Below are 21,180 nucleotides of genomic sequence, written 5' to 3' on the forward strand. Positions count from 1 at the left end.
GCATATTAGTAGGGCTTTATCTGTAAACTTGGGGGGAGGGAAGGTTAATTATCTATAATGTTATTGTCCGTCTTTCAGACAGTTCCAGGGAGATGCAGGGGTGATTAAATGTTTTCAAAGAATGTGACTGAAAATAAAGTAAAAATCTTTAAGGTGGATATATTCATGGATGTGAAGTTTGTTCAGTCTAGGTACAGTGTAATCTTTTTGTCTTTAAAATGTTTATTCTTCATGCAAGTGTATTAGTTAGGCATTGTAAGACTGAGTATCAAGCACCCGGAGAACTCACTATCTGGCGTCTACCATTCCCTGTAGGTGCCATACACTCAGGGTTTTATAATATTTTTTTTAAAAAGTAACTCTTAAAATCCATCTCTTTGACCAATCTTACATTGTTAATTTAAAAAAGTGTTCAAATTTTACAGCTGTTGTGAAATGCAATTGTGACTTATAATATGTTGAGGATTTACTGATCTTGGCCAAAAGATTAAAGAATGCAATATTTCTCGATGCCAGCCAAATGAAGTGACGTAGTGAATGCACACAATCACAAGCCATAAATGCATTAAAAAAGGTATCAAACAAGCCACTTGCCACAGGCATCCATAATTGAACAAAATGCAAGCGTACCTGTCATTTGTAGCATTGCACATCAAGGTAATATCTGTTCCAATTCTTCCATACAAGAAATCTAGGACAGAACAAAAATACTCCAGATGGTTATTTCTCAATCTCCTGATCTATCAAAATGACAATTGCAAATCATTCTTTAAAAGTACATATTTAAACACAAGTTCAGGGTATTTAACAACAGCAAAATCTAAGCAGGCCACCTTAACATATGGCCCTTACACAAAAATGTGTTTTCAAAATTACCAGAGCATTACATTGACCTGAGAGGCTCTTCAGATTAAAGAACAGATTGAACTGCAGACTAAGGATCTAATTACTGGCAAAAAAACCCTCTCAAATTTCTGCATTACAACAGCTATTACCTGAAGATCACTTTTGTGCATTGCATTAGACCACAGCATCTGCAGATTTCTTCTTTCTAACCAACATTTTAAATGGCCTATGTGCCAATGTTTATTTATTATAAAAAAAACTGTATATTTACAAACATTATAAGAAGCCTTGCAAGAATTACCATGAAATAATAAACATGATCAATAAGCAAGAATCTTTAGCCATTCAATAAAAGATTACATTCCATAAAATTGGAAGGACTTAAACAAATTAATTTACTTAGCATACTATGGGATTTTTCTCAGAGTGTTTCTATTGCTGCTTTTGTAATCTCCCAACAAACCATTTTTCTGTCAATCAGGTACTTAACCATATAACCACTTACAGCACAGAACAGGCCAGTTCGGCCCTACTAGTCCATGCCATAACAAATCCTCACCCTCCTAGTCCCATTGACCAGCACCCGGTCCATACCCCTCCAGTCCTCTCCTATCATTGTAACTATCCAGTCTTTCCTTAAATGTTACCAATGATCCCGCCTCGACCACATCTGCCGGAAGCTCATTCCACATCCCTACCACCCTTTGCGTAAAGAAATTTCCCCTCATGTTCCTCTTATAATTTTACCCCTTCAATCTTAAACCATGTCCTCTAGTTTCAATCTCCCCCACTCTTAATTGAATTCCACGTTTACTCTGTCTGTCCCTTTTAAAATCTTAAACACCTCTATCAAGTCCCCTCTCAATCTTCTACGCTCCAGAGAAAAAAGCCCCAGTCTGCACAACCTTTCCCTGTAACTCAAACCTTGAAATCCTGTCAACATTCTCATGAACCTTCTTTGCACTCTCTCTATTTTGTTTATATATTTCCTATAATTTGGTGACCAAAACTGTACACAGTACTCCAAATTTGGCCTCACCAATGCCTTGTACAATTTCATCATAACCTCCCTACTCTTGAATTCAATACTCCGATTTATGAAGGCCAACATTCCAAATGCCTTCTTCACCACACCATCTACCTGAGTATCAGCCTTGAGGGTACTATTTACCACAACTCCTAAATCCCTTTGTTGCACATCTCAATAGCCTACTATTTAATGCATATGACCTATTTAGATTTGCCTTTCCAAAATGTAAAGTAATTTACAAAATGCAAAGTCATTTTGCATTCCTTTCATCCTAATTTTTCTGCGGCAAGGACAGTCATGTTGTTACGGAGACCAGAGGATCCCAAAAACCAACAGCAATAGATATACACTACAACACAGGGTTACTTAAACAAAAGTAGTTTTAAATTATATTTGAACAAGAAAACAGAATTAAACTAACTTATTACTATCAACTTTCTTAACATATTTAACCTACTTAATTCCTCCTCTAATACTAAGCGCAGGTGTGTGTAATGTAATTATAAGCTTAGAAAAGTTCTTTGGATCACAGTCCAATCTTACTGGTTGCAGGCAATTCTTGTACTGTGCAGACATTAGCATTAACAAAGTTCACCAGACTTTAGTGCCTAACAGGCAAATAGTTACTACTCAGGAGGGTTCTTGCTGATTTTCAGAGAGAGATTCCTTTTCAGGACATCCACAACTGATACCTTCTCAATCAGTCTTGCTGACAAAACTTGCCCCCTTCAGGGTTGTCCAGATGATCCTCTTTCTTTCAGGTCACCTTTCAGAATGCCAGTCTTCTCTGCTGACCAGGCAGCCTTCAAAGGTTTGCCAGCTTGTCCTTCAGGAACTGATTTCTGTGTAGGCACTTTCAGGTGGCCAATTGCCCCGCATGTAAAGTCACATATTTTGGCAATAAGCAGTTGTGGGGAGGCCACATGAATGTGCAGGAGGTGCCTTTGAGGTGAGCCTGGTAACTCTCCTCCGAGAGGGCTAATCAGCGCAGTACAGTGGCTCCCCCAGCCACCTGAATGGAGCTGACTGAAAGCGGCTGTCAAAAGGGCGGGCTGCTGACGTGGCAGTGACGTCGTCAGCCGGAGAGGCCTGGTGCAAATCTTGAAGTACATTGTGTAGGCAGGCTAGTGCAGATTCAGTCGATTTGTTTTAGCAGTGCAGGAAAACAGTTGATTTGAACAATGGCTCCAAGAAAGGCTTGACGAAGAGGTAAGACTGCTTCTAGACCATCTGACTCAGGAATCCCAGGAAAGGGAACTCACTGGGACAGTGAGGGATAATCCTACATTTAAGTAGCTGTCTGGAGTGCTCACAGCACAAGCGCAGTAAAAACTGGGTGGTCACGAAGCTGAACAGCATGAGGAAGAAATTCTCGCAGTCCTGGACCACAACAGGAGGAGTGGCAATGGGTGCAAGGAGTGGCAGTACTTCTACCAGTGCCACACTCTCTGGGGGGGTGAGCTGCTCAGCTACTCCTTTGAATGCAGCCAACGCTCTGGAGAGCCCTGATACCCCAGAGCTCATCCCTGAGGGATCTCAGAGTTCACCCAGTGGCAATGGAGGTGGCATGCTGGTCCAGGAGGAGGAGGCCACCGCTGAGGACCAGGCAGCCATGGATTTGGATGCCCCCAGTGACAGAGGTCACTGTCCCTGGAAGTGGCAAGGCGGCACTCTCAACAGAGAACACAGGTACAGTAGCATCTGAGGTTATGTTTATGGAGAAGCACCCAAGTCCAATGCTGATGCATTTTTCCTGTTTCCACCCACAGCCTTTGGTTCCAGACACAAGCGCCAGTGACTTACCAAGGGTCAGGTTCTTTCGAAGGAGCTGCAGGCGATGTTGGCATTTGACAGGGAGGACAGTGAGAGAGACCACCAGCGTGAGAGGAGGCGCTGGATCACGAGAGTCATGCTCACCGACCGGAGGGAGGACGAGGAAGCAACGCGCCGTTCTGAAGCAAGCCCAATTGGTGTTTGAGTTTGCAGCTTCCCTGCGGGGACTGAGCACCGCAACGGACAGGCAGTCAGTCAGTCATCAATAGATTGGTCACGTGAATGGAGGCCTCCCCATCCCCATAGTCATACAGTCAGCCTCATTCCATGTACCTGGCCCCTCCACCCACCATGCCATTTCATTCCACACCAGTGCATCACAGTAGTGGACGCTTTGGCATGACTGAGATGCTGGGGTCCGGGACAGGTACCTCATTTCACCCCCCCACCCCCCCAACTCATTCCTCTCAATGCTGGAATGAGGTTTGTGTTGGACTAAACATCCTTAATGCTGCCAACTCACTGTTCACTTTTGTTGTTCATGAAGCCCCTCATAAGTGCAATGTATGTACGACAATTTAAGGATGTAAACACTCAGCAGTGAGATGCTATGGTGCCGGGTGGCGGTGTTTGTTGTGTTTACTGTTTTTGTGTTTGTCTGTGGTGTTCAAGTGCGGAGTGGATTTGCACCGTTATTTGTCCATTCCATGGTTTACTTCAAGTTTAAGCATGATGTGAAACATTAACGTTGCGATATCTACCTCAGATATTTATGAAGCAGTGTGATTTCTCAAAGAACATCTTTTATTAAATTTTTGACAAGCACACAAGTCACATGTTTCATTTATATGCACCCATTCATTCGTGAGAGCACATGCCAGGCAGCAGGCTCATGTCACCGCATTGGGTGGGGAGGGTGGAACAAGTTGTGGAAAATGGGGAGCTGGTTAACAGGGACATACCCTTACAGGATGGACATAATGGCTGAACATATGACCTGGTGCCCATGGGCCTGCTGATCAAGACAATCTGCACTATTGGGTGCAGGACCATCTGCTTCAACCAATGTCCACTCTGAAGGGAAGTCTTCCTTGTTAATCTCACATATATTGTGCAGTACATAGCAGGCAAACACAACATCTGGGACTAAGGCAGTAGAGCTATCTAGAAGCTTGGACAGGCACCGCCAGCAGCTTTTTAGACAGCCAAACATATGTTCCACCACTATCCTGGCTGAATTAAGGGCCTTGTTAAATCTTCACTGATCCGGGTCCAGTACTCGGTGCTGTGTGAACCCCTTCATCAGCCAGCTTCGTAGGGGGTATGCCGCATCACCCACAAGATGTGCTGGAACATTCGCTCTTCAACATCCTTGGACACCTGAAGGCACAACAATGCAGAAATGTAGTTAATTCATGTACCTGAACATTGACACAGCAAGCAAGCATAACATATTGAAACACGGAGCTTTGAAGGGTGAACACTCACGTCACGTGGGAAGAGGTATCTGCCTTGGTCCTCTGCTTTTCTATACAGAGGAGAGTTGGCAAGCACTCGGGCATCATGCATGCAGCCCACCCACCCCACAAACACAGCTGAGAAGCTGTAACATGAATGGAAATTACAGTGAAGTTATAGTCATTTGAAATGTGACGTGATAAAGATCAATAGAGGCTTAACTCACCAGAATCTGTGGTTGACCACCGCTTGCAGGACCACCAAATGCCACCCTTTGCGATTGTAGTAGGCTGCAGCATACACGCTGGGTGCAATAATGGGAATGTGTGACCCATCAATGGCACCAGCACACATTGGGTATCCCCTTTGCGCAAAGCTGTCAATGGTCTCCTGGAGACGTGTTCCACTTGGCAGGGAGATTAAACGTTTACCGAGGAACTTCCTCAAGGCGCCAGTCACCTCCTGCACCACCATGAACATGGTGCTGACACCTATTCCAAAGATGGTACTGAGGGATCGATACTCACAAGGGGTGGCATACCACCACAAGGCCACGGCTAATTGAATTCCAGGCACCAATGGTCGCTGCAAGTCCGGTCTATGCACCTTCAGGTGCGGTTCTATGAGTTCCAGCACGAAGTGAAAGGAGCCACGTGACATACGAAAGTGTCTCCTCCACTCAGCATCATCAAATTTGGTGAGGACATTACTCCAGAACTCGGCACCCTGAGGTCGGTTCAAGCTCCAGAGAGACCAATGTGTCACCATAGCTAATTGACTGACAAGCAACATTCGCCTTCGTCTGCGGTGCTTACGTTCTGCGTGCCTTTCGACCGCTAACTGTCTTCTTGCCCTCAACCTTTGCAGGAACCTTTTCCTGATTGCACCAATGCGATTTTCAGATCTCAAGGACGATTGAAGAGCTTCAACAGCACAAATAGCCTTAGCAAGGATCTGCCGTATCTCGTTCTGAACACTCAGAAAGGCTGAAATCATCATCACTCTGTCTCCTGCCTACACAGGGTCTGCCATTGCCCTGTGTTCTTTCTTGTCATGCTCAAAAGGACATCACATCAATGGGTGGGAGCACAGCTGACACTCGGCTGGAGCCGGAGTGTGTTCAGAGGCGCATCCTGTGCAGCTGTGTCCTTCAGGTGGCCAGTGTTGCACTTTAAACGCTGCCACCTGAACGGCAATTCAAAGGGCCACTCCTGCTTCTTCAGGCGCATTTTTAGTGGAGAATGCACCTGAAAAAGTCTGGTCTTTCTTTCCTCTGTTTCATACCCTCCCTCTCTGAGAGCAAAACTCTTCTCCCCTGCCTGCAAAGATTACATGCTCTCCCAGGGAAGCTGTTGTCCATACTTCGTTGCCTCCTGCAAAAAGCATTCTGCAAAAGTCCTGCAAATATTCTGTGTTTTAAAATGTGTGTGTGCAAGCTGCTCTAACAATTCCTCCCAAACCACCACTAAATACTCTGCCACAATGCCTTGAGCAAGATATTCATTTAACTTTAAATAGTTAAATTGATTCCCTTCTCATCATAACTTCAGCTGTGCTCTTTGGAAGGGAGAAGACCAAACATTTGCCCTACTCTCCACAATTGTGCCATAAGCCACAGAAATATACTTCTTGCATAATCGGTTGATCAAGAGAAATCATCAATGTTTTCTTATATTTAAGAATGTCAACAAGCTTACCATTCCTTCCAAAATGATTTGCATTGGCTGGAATCAAAAAGACAGTGGCCAAAGCAAATAAATCACGAATGCAGGAGATAGAACCAATCATCTGGAAAAAAAAAGAGGAACTTCAGTTCAATGTATTATCTGAAAATACGATAGAAAGAATAGAAAGCTAATCAAAATTTTCGTAAATTTGCAGCTGAATATTGTGATGTCACTGAAGGTACTGACCTTTTCTCCTTATCAATTGGCAGAGAAATGCTAGTGGATTTGAAGCTTTATCAGGAAGGGACAAAGAATCACATTTCACATAGACCTGTTAAGACTCCAAATGTCTGAATGGGCGTTGGGGGGGGGGGCGCAAATCAAACTGAAATGGCTACTTATTTCGAGATTGCATTATATTAGTCTCCTTAGAGACAAAAAAAAATGATGCTTATATGTTTAGAAGTGATGCATCTTTATGTTATCCTAGCAGGATACCCGGTGTTGCCCGGGAAATGAGACACTCAGTTGTTGTTGGCTCCAAAAGATGGGATCTGAAATGCTGAGTTGTAGGCTCTGATCATCTTTGGGAAATGTTGGGACTCTGCTGTGGTGCCCTGCAGCAGCGTTTTCAATGGCTGCTGAGGCTCAGCCAAGAGAGGTACGCTAAGTTTTCCAATGGAACAACATATTAATGGTGTGTCACCTTTCCATTTCTTTGCTCCACAATGCTGGCATACTTCTGACATGGAGCCAACTACAATTGCATTAAGGAAAGAATATTCAACGTCAACTGAGCAACTGAATGCAGCATTTAGCAGGTTGGCTTGAGTAAATGGTGCTACCCTTCAGCTGGCAGCTTTTGTTTGCATTGCTTGGAATCTTGCTTGTTTTTCCTTGGCACTCTTGTCTGCTCATGGAATGCCTGGCGGCATCAGCACGGAGGCGGGCTTGGCGTTGTTCCTCAGTTTCCTGCTGCCTATTCCTTGCTTGTCTGGAGAAAAGGGCACAGAAGCCTAAGTTGAGGTGGGGGGTGGGGGGTGGGGGGATCTTACCTCATTTGGGAGGTCATGTATTTGCTTCATCTCTGAAATTTGAAGATATGTGGCTACCTTTTGTTTTATTTTCATATGATGTAAGTGTTTCTAATACGATTAGATGTATTTACTCTTCCAGATGAGATAGTGTAGCATGCTGGATGCAAGCGAGTGAAGGGACTGGAGACACAGACTGTGAGCTCTGAGGTCACAGCAGGAACGTTTATTTAAACTTTGCACGCTTGCTTTTCAGCTGTGCAGTTGGACCACGCATACACCTTGCCGCTTGCATCAGTATGACCCAAGAGCGCACGACCACTTCCGTCGTGGAGCGGAAGAGATGCCCCACCGACCATGCGTAACAAGCGGGGCCGGTTCATCGTGGCCACAATATAGTCTTGCCTTTGTTTTTTGATTTACGGTAGGAACCAAAAACTACAAAATATATGTAACCCTCAGCATAATCTGCTCAGCTGTTTTTTTGTTAGTTTTTTTTAATTTTTTAATTAAAGTAGGATAGGTGAGTTCTTTTTTATTTCCATCCATTGTAGTGGAGGGAGAACTGAGTTAATTGTTTGAAGTTTTATCTTAATATACATACATGTGATACTGTATTTTCAGTTTCATTCCCTTTTCTTCATTGTATTGTATTTCTTATACAAACCAATAAAGAGGGTCACGTGACCCTATGGCAGGAACCTGATCGGAGGCTAGGGGTGAATCGGTTAGCATAGCGGTTAGTGCATCACTGTTATAGCACCAGCTGTCTGTAAGCAGTTTGTACTTTCTCCCTGTGCCTGCATGGGGGCTCTGGTTTCCTCCCACCCTTCAAAATATACTGGGAGTTGTAAATCAATTTGGTGTAATTGGGCAGCAGAGGGCTCACAATCCAAACAGACCTGTACCATGCTGTATGTCTCAATTTATTCTACCACATCTGTCAATCAAGCTCAAGACCACTTACAGGGAGAACACACCTTGCCATTGGCCCCTTTGAAGAAACACACCCCACTATTGGCTCCTTTAATCAATTGCCCCTATTTGGGCACACAGTGCCCTCCATAATTTTTGGAACAAAGACATTTCCTTTATTTGCCCCTATGCTCATGGAGCATAAAATTAGAGAACAATATCCATGGCCATTTTCTCACATTTCACAGAAATGTGTACTAGATTTCAGTGATGTAATTGATTAATTAGAAACACAGGAAAGAGAATTTATTTAAAATCTCAACCAAGTTGATGCCACAAGAATCAAACATTTGTGCTTCTCATCTTATACTGAAGCTAAATTGCAAGGGAATTATTTAATGTTCTACAGCACCCTCCATAATGTTTGGGACAAATATGTGTTTTTTCCCCTTTATTTGCACCTGTGCTCTACAGTATTTCATTTGTAATCAAACAATAATGTGATTAAAGTGTACATTTAAGATTTTATTCAAGGGTATTTGTGTATATTTTGTTTGTCGATGTTGAAATTACAATACTTTTTATACATACATCCCTAATTTCAGTGCACTTTAATATTTGGGACAAAACAATGTTAAAGTAGTCATGTTTAGGACTTTGTTGCATATCCCTTTCATGCAATCAACAGGTGCTGACAATCTTCTTTGGTGATGCTCTGCTAGGCCTCTACTCTAGCCATCTTCAGCTCCTGCTTGCTTTGGGTGCTTATCCTCAAGTTTTCTTTTCAGCATGTTGAATGAAGGCATGCTCAATTTGATTTATATTGGGTGAAGAATTTTCCAGTGTTTAGCTCTGAAAAACTGCAATGATGCTATAGCAGAAGGTTTGGTATCATTGTCTTGATGTAGGATGAAGTGCCATCCAATGACTTGGGAGGTATTTGCATTAAGTTGAGCAGATACGATATTACTATACACCTTAGAATTGATTTTGCTACTACCATCAACAGTTACATCATCAATGAAAGTATGTGCACCAGTACCTGTGGCAGTCTTACATCGCCAGATCATAACAACACACCACCACATTTCACAGATAAGGTGATGTGCTTTGGATCTTAGGAAGTTCCTTTACGCCTCCATTCTTTGCTCTTGCCATCATTATGATACAGGTTAATCTTGATCCCATTTACCTTTTCTAGAGTTTTGCAAGCTCTTTTAAATACCTTTTGGAAAACTGTAATCTGGCCATCCTGTTTCTGTAGCTAACTAATGGCTACATCTTGCCATCCAGCCTCTATATTTCTGTTCATGAAGTCTTCTGTGGAGAGTAGTCATTGACATGTCCACACCTGCCTCTTGAAGAGTGTTTCTGATCTGTCCAACAAAGGCTTTTGTGGATTTTCTTCATTATGATGAGAATTCTGTCACCAGAGGTGGAAGTCTTCCTTGATCTATCACTCCTTTTGCATTGCTGAACTCACCAGTATGCTCTTTCTTCTTAATTATGTTCCAAACAGCTGATTTTGGTAGTCCCAACGATTAGGCGATGTCTCTTACCATTTCATTCTTGTCCTCATGTTGAAAAATGACAACTACAGATTCCAAAGGTGATGAAAAGCTTAGAAGTTCTCTTACACCTGCATCAGTGAAGCAATTAAACATACTCGAGTACTCATAAACTCCTGCAAAGCCAAATGTCCAAACATTATGCTGGCCTGAAATGGCAGAACTATGTATATACAAAGTGCAGTAATTTCTATATGGTCAAATCAAAATGTATACAAATAACCTTTAATAAAATCTAGAATGTGCACTTTAATCATGTGAATTGTTTGATTACAAATTTAAAACTGTGGAGCACGGGGGCAAATAAAGGAAAAAAAATGTTTGCCCCAAACATTACAAAGAGCACTGAAAATAGACAAGGAATATATTAATATTCACAGAAGATTATCTGGTGCGCACACAAAGTATATCGCCAGATTCCACTTGCCCACACTAAACTTTGCCAAAACCACCTTCCACATGAAATTTATTCCAAGCCAAGATTTTATTTTTTTATTTTTTTAAACATTTCATCTCTCATGCCCCCCCCCCCACCAAATCTATCTATTTTTTACTTATCCAGTGCATTGATTCAAGCATCCAAAAGTTGAGATCTTTGAGAGTCAGTTTGTTCATATTCCCTTTGCTTTCTTATCATCCTCTGACTTCACTAAAGCCAAACCACTCATAAATATTCAATCACTGTTGGACTATTTCGACAAATAGTTTGTTTCTCCCATCCTTGGCCTGTTCCTTTTCTTCATCTGCACATAGTAAGATTCAGCATTTATGCAGATGTAACCTCTGCCCTTCCAACATCTTCCTCTATTCACTCCACATTTTGCTGCTCCAATAACTGAATGCAGTTTTGCATGTGCTGCAATTTCAACAGTCAAACATCATGAAGGTTGAAGCCATTGGTTTTGATACCATCAGAAACACCAGACTCTCGACATTATCTCAATGCACCTTTCTGGGCACAGTCTCAAGCAGGAGCAAGTTTATTTTGCTACTTCAATCTTATTCAACACTAAACAGGAATTTCAACTGTACATTCCCTCCATTCAGGAATCACACATATCCAACCAGTTTAATTTGATCACCAACTCAAGATTATTTCATGTCTCCCTAGAGTCTCCTAGTTTATGGTTCTCCAAGTAGATTTATCATGATCCATTTTACAAAAGTTCTCTCTCACTTCAGAATTTCTTACTGTGACAGATTATAGATAGGTTTTTGGGAAATAAATTGGGGAAGGTGTAGGTCACATGCAAACACTTTAAAACAGATCTTATTTAAAATACTGGAGCTAGACAGACTGACCCCAAGAGCCTTTTCAAAACTTTTGGAGAGTGCCCAAGAGGCTTCACTAGTGGATTGTTGTTTATAAAAAGGCAACAGATGAAAGAACTCATCAGAGTCACACCTGTCTGGAGTGAAACTTGCTGTTCTAAGAGAGTAATGTGGTTTTGCAAGCAGAGAGAGAAAACCAGGTTTTTTCTCATAGAGAGAGGTTCTGCAATTTTACAGTAAACATCAGCAGATGGGACTAGAACAGGACAAGTTGGAAAGTTTGTGGAAACCCCCATTTGGAAGATGGGTTGTGACTGCTTAGTTCAGCCTTATCAAAGCCTGTGTGGTTCATGCAAGAGGAGAAGACTGGCTGGCTAATATTTCACTTGAAATAAGAGAAACAAAAAGGAACTCTGTGGTGAACTTAAAGAAAGAGGTTATCATCTGGAGAACCCTGATAGGGCAAGTTTCTTCGGCAAGACATGAAGTGGCTGTTCAGAAGAAATCAGTTATGGATGTCCAGCGAACAGCACATCTCTCTCTAAAAACTGACAAGAACCTTCCTGAGCGGTAACCATTTACCTTTCTAGCACCAAAGCTTGGTGAACTTTATAAATGTTAAATTCTGTGCACAGTATATGAATTGTCTGCCACCAGTGAACTTGGAAGAATGAGAAGTGAGAATGGACTGTGAATCAAAGAATTTTTCTGATCTTACATACACGCTACATACACGTGCACTTAGAATTAAAAGGGGTTTAAGTTAGGTTAGTTAAGTTAATAGTAATAAGTTGAAGTTTGATCCTTTTTTCATATTTAAAAAGGAATTAAAGCAACTTTGTTTAAGTAACCAATTGTCTTGGTAAATTTATATTGCTGCTGGGTTTTGGGGTCCTCTGGGCTTGTAACATTACACACCTTAAATTTGGCATTTTTCTGGTGTTGCCATGAAAACCTCTCCAGTGTAGTGGCCTCACTTTCCAATGCCATCCCCAGGAAAATTATTTTTTTGCCTTTAGAGCATGAAGACCACAACAATACTGGGTTGCCCTCAATTTCTTCAGCATTGTTTCCTCCAAAATCCTATGTGAATTTCAGCTTCAACATCACTCATATTTTTATCTGAGCATTAATTTTCCTTCTTCTTTGAGAAGCTCTGTTAAACAGCTGATTTATTTCAAGATTTTTGAAAACTTTTATTTAAAAAATAATTAATAGAAAAACAATATACAATCCAATATAAGTAATTTTATATAAAAAAGAATATTAAAAACATAAACACAGAAAAAAGAAAAAAAATACCCCTCACATCCTATCAGCCAGCTCTCTTAAGGAGAGCTAAAAAAAAAAAGGAAAAATAAATAATACATCAAAATGCATATATTCCAAATATGGTAACCACTTATTGACAAAAAAAGAATAATTATCCTGCAAATTATATGTAATTTTTTACATAACAATATAAGCTTTCAATTTATTATGCCATCGGGTTATACTGTACTTGCTACACATTTTCGAGCTACAGATGATACTAAACGCACAAAAGCAATTTGAAATTTATCCAGCCCTAATCCCTTTAAAGGAACCATGTAACCCATTTAAAAAATAGATAAATCTAATGGTAACTTAATGTTACATAATTTTTCCAAAATTAACCTAATTTCTTCCCAAAATGGTTGTACATAAACACAAGACCAAATAGCATTAAAAAAAAGTACACCACATCTAAAACAAGAATCCGAGTTACTAAAACCATATTTTTTTCAATTTCTCTGGAGTTAAATATAACTGATGTAAAAAATTAATTCCATACTGTACATCCATCCATTTAGTTACAATGTCATATCACATATCTGCCCAATAATCTTCAGGAAAAACAAACAAAAGCTAAATTATTTTCCCACTTAGCTTAAACTTCTCCCATTCCGGTTTATCCATATTGTCTTGTAACACTTGATACATAACAGAAATATAACCCATTTTTGGTATAGAAGAAATCAAAGATTCAAATTCTGTCAATATACAGGTAAAGTTATCTCTCTACCCTACATACCTTTCACAAAAGCTCGAAGTTGATAATAAACAAACAAAGAATTTTCAGCAATATCAAAATGTTCCCTCAATTGATTAAAGGAAAGAAACTGTCCTTCTACAAAACAATCCTGCAATATCTTTATACCCTTAAAATCCCAATTCTTTAAATAATTATTGAATATTGAAAAAAGGAACAAGCTGATTATTAGATAATGGGGTTAAAATTGACAATTTACCTTTTAATCCAAAAATATTATTTCTTTTAGTCCACACCTTTAATAAATGCTTTAATATCGGCATATTATATTCCCGCAACAAATTTATATTCCATCAATATATATTGATGCACTTCAATTTCAGAAATGCAAGCCATCTCAACTTTCACCCAACTTGGGGGTTGTCCAAATCCATCAATCTACTAATAAATTTCAACTGGGCTGCTTCATAATAATTTTGAAAATTAGGTAATTGAAGCCCACCTAACGCATACTTCCAATTAAGTTTATATAATGCTACCCACGATAATTTACCTTTCCATAAAAATTCTCTCACAGCTTTATTTAAATCCTGAAAAAATCCAACTGAAAGAGAACACTGTATTGATTGAAATAAATATTGAATTAGAGGAAGAACATTCATCTTAATACAATTAACAACCGATTAAAGTTAACGGGAGATCTTTCCATTTAATTAAATCTGCTTTAATCTTTTTTAGTAAAGGAAAATAATTTAACATATAATGATTGATAATCAGCATTAACAATTATTCCTAAATATTTAATTTTATCAGACCATTTCATTTATATATCTTTATATTCTGAATAATCTCCTTCTCCAACTGACAAAATTTCACTCTTATCCTAATTAACCTTATATCCAGATAAGGTTCCATATTGCAATAAACATTCCTGCAGATGTGGCAATGATCGTTCTGAGTCTGTCAAATATATCAAAACATCATCTGCAAATAGGTTAATCTTATACTCTTCATCCATAACTCTCATCCCTCTTATCTGTTCATTCTGTCTTATTATTTGAGCTAACGGTTCAATAGCCAATGCAAAGAAGGTTGGTGACAATGGATACCCTTGTTGAGACGAACGCGTCAATTTGAGCAGTAATGAAATTTGACCATATATCACCACCCCAGCAATCGGGTTTGTATATAAAGCTTTAACCCAACCAATAAAAAAAAGGCCATATTTAAACTTCTCCAACACCTTAAATAAAAATTCCCATTCAACCCTATCAAAGGCTTTTTCCGCATCAAGCGCAACCACCATTGGATGGTTGGGCTGCTGTCAATAGGCAATGACTAAAGTATTCAATTGAAGAATATTATCTGATGCGTTTCTATTCTTAATAAAACCTATTTGATCAATATGTATCAATTTAGGTAAATACTTAGCAAATCGATTTGCTAACACTTTTGCTATAATTTTATAGTCTACATTCAGTAGAGAAATAGGTCTATACGAAAACACTTTCAACGGATCTCGATCTTTTTTTCGGAATTACATTAATTAAAGAACTGGAGCAAGATTCTGGTAACTCATGCTCTTCAGTTATTGTTGTAATATATCCTCAAACATTTTATAAATTTTCTAAATTTTATAAATCTTCATAAAATGTTTTATGAAATTCCACAGAAAATCCGTCGTCCCCTGGTGAGCTTCCAATTCCACAACATCTTCCTCCTTTAATGCTGGTAACGTTAATTTAGATAAATAAGATTCAACAGAACCACTATCCTGTTTCCCCTCAGAAGTATATAATTTTTGACAATATGAATAAAACTGGTCATTAATTTCCTGAGGTTTATAGGTAACTATTGAATTTTTTTTTACTAGCATTAATAATCCATGAAACCTGTTCCGTTTTTAACTGCCATGCAAGTATCTTATGTGCACTCTCACCCAACTCTTAATAACGCTGCTTAGATCGATTAATTAAACACACAAATTGATAAGTTTGCAATGTGTTGTAATGTAGTTTCAGATTAGCCAAAACCACTTTTTTAAATCTTCTGTCACATCTTTCTGAAATTCCTTCTCCAATTCAGCAATTTGCTTCTCCAGTTCTAAACTCTCTGCCATATACTGTTTCTTAACTTTCTTTCTTTGGCTTGGCTACGCGGACGAAGATTTATGGAGGGGGTAAAAAGTCCACGTCAGCTGCAGGCTCGTTTGTGGCTGACAAGTCCGATGCGGGACAGGCAGACACGATTGCAGCAGTTGCAGGGGAAAATTGGTTGGTTGGGGTTGGGTGTTGGGTTTTTCCTCCTTTGCCTTTTGTCAGTGAGGTGGGCTCTGCGGTCTTCTTCAAAGGAGGGTGCTGCCCGCCAAACTGTGAGGCGCCAAGATGCACGGTTTGAGGCGTTATCAGCCCACTGGCGGTGGTCAATGTGGCAGGCACCAAGAGATTTCTTTAGGCAGTCCTTGTACCTTTTCTTTGGTGCACCTCTGTCACGGTCGCCAGTGGAGAGCTCGCCATATAACACGATCTTGGGAAGGCGATGGTCCTCCATTCTGGAGACGTGACCCATCCAGCGCAGCTGGATCTTCAGCAGCGTGGACTCGATGCTGTCGACCTTTGCCATCTCGAGTACTTCGACGTTAGGGATGTAAGCGCTCCAATGGATGTTGAGGATGGAGCGGAGACAACGCTGGTGGAAGCGTTCTAGGAGCCGTAGGTGGTGCCGGTAGAGGACCCATGATTCGGAGCCGAAAAGGAGTGTGGGTATGACAACGGCTCTGTATACGCTTATCTTTGTGAGGTTTTTCAGTTGGTTGTTTTTCCAGACTCTTTTGTGTAGTCTTCCAAAGGCGCTATTTGCCTTGGCGAGTCTGTTGTCTATCTCATTGTCGATCCTTGCATCTGATGAAATGGTGCAGCCGAGATAGGTAAACTGGTTGACCATTTTGAGTTTTGTGTGCCCGATGGAGATGTGGGGGGGCTGGTAATCATGGTGGGGAGCTGGCTGATGGAGGACCTCAGTTTTCTTCAGGCTGACTTCCAGGCCAAACATTTTGGCAGTTTCCGCAAAGCAGGACGTCAAGCGCTGAAGAGCTGGCTCTGAATGGGCAACTAAAGCGGCATCGTCTGCAAAGAGTAGTTCACGGACAAGTTTCTCTTGTGTCTTGGTGTGAGCGTGCAGGCGCCTCAGATTGAAGAGACTGCCATCCGTGCGGTACCGGATGTAAACAGCGTCTTCATTGTTGGGGTCTTTCATGGCTTGGTTCAGCATCATGCTGAAGAAGATTGAAAAGAAGATTGAAAAGAATAATACCTAGTGTTAGAATAATACCTAGTGTCGCCGAGAATATTCTCCCAGAATCACAGTGCGGCTTTCGCGCAAACAGAGGAACTACTGACATGGTCTTTGCCCTCAGACAGCTCCAAGAAAAATGCAGAGAACAAAACAAAGGACTCTACATCACCTTTGTTGACCTCACCAAAGCCTTCGACACCGTGAGCAGGAAAGGGCTTTGGCAAATACTAGAGCGCATCGGATGTCCCCCAAAGTTCCTCAACATGATTATCCAACTGCACGAAAACCAACAAGGTCGGGTCAGATACAGCAATGAGCTCTCTGAACCCTTCTCCATTAACAATGGCGTGAAGCAAGGCTGTGTTCTGGCACCAACCCTCTTCTTAACTTTAGTAGTATAACTAATAATCTGCCATCTTAGATAAGCTTTTAGTGCATCCTAAAACAACTATCTACAGAATTATTATTCTCAGTCAAGAACAAAGTGATCTGTTCTTTAATGAAGGTAACAAACTCTGGTTTTTCAACAACATTGTGTTAAATCTCCATCTATAAGATGGACGTACCACTTCTGAACTTACACAAGAGAAAAATAATAAAGAATGGTCCGATATAACCCTACTTTTATATTCCGCCTGTAATACTCTTCCTTGTAAATGTGCTGATACTAAAAAAAAATCTATTCTGGAAAATGAATCATGTTGAGACGAATAAAAGGACAATATATTTCCATAGGATTGAGTCTTCTCCAAATATCCACCAAATTTAAGTCTTTCATCAAGGCCCCAATTTGTATCTCCATCTTTGATTTCTTTATACTTTTTGGAGATCTATCTAATAAAGGATCCAGAACACAATTGAAATCTCCCCTAACTAAAATATTTTCATTAGCTTGGTTTAACAACAAAAAACAATCAGAAATAAAACTCTCATCATCTACGTTAGGTGGGTAAACATTAAGCAAAGTTCAAGATTCAGTAAAAATTTTACAATTCACCCTTAAAACCCTCCCAGCATTTCCTTCCATAAATTGTAATTCAAAAGGCAAATTCTTATGAATTACAATCGCTACACCTCTTGCCTTGGAATTAAATGAAGAAGAAAACACATGACCAAACCAATCTCTCTTCAATTTGAGATGTTCTTTTTCGGTCAAATGTGTTTCCTGCAAAAATGCAATATCAATTTTCATTTTCTTAATACAAGCCAAAACTAGTTTTTGCTTAATCGCCATATTAATTTTTAACCCCTGAACATTAAAAGTTCCAAATTTCAGATTAGACATCCCTACAAATTAACAATATAATCACTCACTACAAATCCCTTGTATCTTAAAATCACTATCCCTCCCCTAAATATTTTTTTAAATTTTTTTATTAATCCCCCAAAAAAACTACCCAGAGGTAGTTACGTCCTTAAAAAAAACTGGGTGTGGAAAACCCCACTAGTGGCAGATGACTATCAAAGATTTCAGTGCCTTCCACCACCCACCCCAGCCAGAAATACATTATTCACATCAACATAATCAAATATAATCAATATAGTCAACCCATTGACTCCAATCCCAATGATTTTTCCAGGTTTTCAATGTCAAAAAGACTTTGAGTTAACACTTCTTTCTTTCCATTCTTCCCATTTCGCCTATTCTTCCAAATTGAGGCCTACCTTCTCTAGTCTCCACTTCCAGTTGCTCCTGCGTGCTGCCTAGTAGAGGCAAGTCTTCTTCCTCTTCAGATGTTGTCGGTCCCTTTCTGGTGTGGCTGCGGTTCTGAACACCCAGCACACCAACCACGTCCGGACGCCGCCGTTCGGGACCCCCCACAGCCCACCCCTGATCCAACAGCTCCTGAACCTTAGAGGCACCGCACGTGCCCGGTAAGGCCAGGGACTCTGCAGGTGTGTCTTCTGATGCCACTCTGCGTGTCCCCGGCCCACCCGATGGCAGCGTGGGCTCACGGGCTCCTCTCTTGGCTGGGTCACCCGTGCGCCCAGCATCACGGGCACGCGGTAAGGCACCAACTGAGCTTGTCATCCAGCCGGCGCCATCTTGCGGAGGCAGGATTGGCGTCGGCATCATACTCAGCCTGGCAGGGGTCGTCTGTGTCTTGGGAATTCCTGAAGTCTACTCTGTAGCTTCAGTTAAGCAGGTAGGCCTCAATTGTTCAGCACTCTTAAAAGGTAGTTTTTTCTGCAATTGAGTTTTCGTTTTTTATACATTAGTAGCCATTGTAACCCACTAATGTTCCTAAAAGTAAAACTATAATTTTCAATAACTTTTATGAAGTTTAAAAATCGGTACTTAAAAAAACTAGCTGACGAAGGGTGGGATCGCACATCTGTACTCTATGCCATCTTGCCACGCCCCCCCCTTTATTTCAAGTTCTTACGCAAAAATAACTTTATTACTTTTCTGAAGAACAAATACCAGTAAATATTTTTATTTTGTTGCTAAAACATACTTGATAACTTGGCAGCAATTTAGCATACAACTGATTGTTTGCCAACACACCACTCAGAAGACACACCACAAGGAATTTTAAAAAATACCAGTCTATATACCAGCCAAGGGTACCCAGATAGGCCCCAGCTACTCCTGCCTTTTTGTTGGCTATGTGGAGCAATCCATGCTACACGCCTACACAGGTGACGCCCTTCAACTCTTCCTCTGCTATATCAATGACTACTTTGTTGCTGTCTCATGCATCCATAATGAGCTTGTTGACCATCCACTTTGCTGCAAACTTCCAACCTGACCTCAAATTCACTTGGTCTATCTCTAGCAACACTCTCCCTTTCCTCGATCTCTGTCTCCATCTCAGGAAACTAAGTCTTGACAGATATCTTCTATAAAACCACCAATTCCCACAGCTACTTCAACTACACCTCTTCACAACCTGCCCCCTGTAAGGATTCCATTCCATTCACTCAATTCTTCCACCTCCACCACATCTGCACCCAGGATGAGGACTTCCATGCCAGATCATCAGAAACGCCCTCCTTCTTCAAACAATGCAACTTTCCCTCTACCACAATCAACTCAGCATTCACCCGCACATCTGCCCTGGTCCCCTCTGCCCCCATGTGCAATGAGGACAGGATTCCTTTTGTCCTCACCTACCACCCACCAGCCTTCACATCCAGCACATCCTCTGCCACCATTTCCACCACCTACTACATGATCCCGCTACTAGACACACATTTCCCTTTCCTCTCCTCTGCCTTCCGCAAGGACTGCTCCCTCCTTTGTCCACTCCTCCCTTCCCACTAATCATCCCCTTGGAACCTACCTCTGTGAACACAGGAGATGCTCCTCTTGTGCCCGCACCTCCTCCCTCAGCACCATTCTGGCTCCAAACAGTCCTTCCAAGTGAAGCAACATTTCACTTGTGAATCTGCAGGGGTCATCTACTGCATCTGCTGTGGTCTCCTCTACATTAAAGAGACTGGACGCATACTGGAAGATCGCCTTGTTGAGCATCTCGGCTCTGTCTGCAACAATAGTGTGGATCTCCCAATGGCCAACCATTTCAATTTTCCATCCCATTCCCTCACCAACATATCTGTCCAGACTAGGACCACCCATAAATTGGAAGAACAACACCTCATCTTTCGATTTGGCATCCTCCAACCAGATGGCATTAATATGGACTTCTCTGGCTTTCATTAAACCCCACCCCCCAATCCCTTTGCTTCCCCTTTGTCTCTCCATTGCCTGTATCACACGGTCATGATAAATTTCACCTAGCCACTTATCACACCTAATTAATACCTTTTGTTGGTCTGGACTCTTCCCCCATTGTTTGAATTCTGAGACTTTCTGATAATATCCTGCTTCTGCCTTTTCTGTTTTTTCCTTGAAGGAGGGCTCAGGGCCAAAACATCAGCAATATATTTTTGTCTCCGATAGATGCTAAATACATCAGCTGAGTTCCTTCAGCATTTCGGTATTTTTACTACAATCACAGCGTCAGCAGCCTATCATGTTTCACTCTATATTAAATGACTCCCGAGAAACAATTTTCTGTTAAAGTCACTTAAGATACGAACATGGAAGACTTAAATGCAACAAAAATAGACAAAGCAAAATGGTAATAATAATATATTTATTATAATCGGCTGGATCACATTGATAATAAAGCTGCAGTTCTACGCCCTGTAGTGTGCAGATTTTGTGTTCTCGTATATAACTGCAATGCAAGCTTATACAGCAGAACTCAATGCAGCTCTTTTTGCAACTATTCATATCAGATACAATTTATTGTCACGTAATAAAACAAAAGTTAAATTACATGAAATTGCTTTTCGTCTACAA

The 21,180-nt window shown here is 40.9% G+C and overlaps 1 protein-coding gene across 1 annotated transcript in view; it reads right to left on the bottom strand.

Annotated features, from left to right (window-relative positions):
- Window positions 1–21,180, bottom strand: part of LOC138757170 (interleukin-11 receptor subunit alpha-1-like) — a 101,377-nt gene that overhangs the window by 45,279 nt on the left and 34,918 nt on the right. Inside the window, exons 3-4 of the mRNA XM_069924084.1 lie at window positions 6,805–6,895; window positions 631–691 (exon numbers count right to left, since the gene is read on the bottom strand). Of these exons, the coding sequence (XP_069780185.1) occupies window positions 631–691; window positions 6,805–6,895 (152 nt within the window). The remainder of the gene's footprint in view (window positions 1–630; window positions 692–6,804; window positions 6,896–21,180) is intronic.

The sequence above is a fragment of the Narcine bancroftii genome, chromosome 3 (genome assembly GCF_036971445.1).
Source record: "Narcine bancroftii isolate sNarBan1 chromosome 3, sNarBan1.hap1, whole genome shotgun sequence".
Lineage (NCBI taxonomy): Eukaryota > Metazoa > Chordata > Chondrichthyes > Torpediniformes > Narcinidae > Narcine > Narcine bancroftii.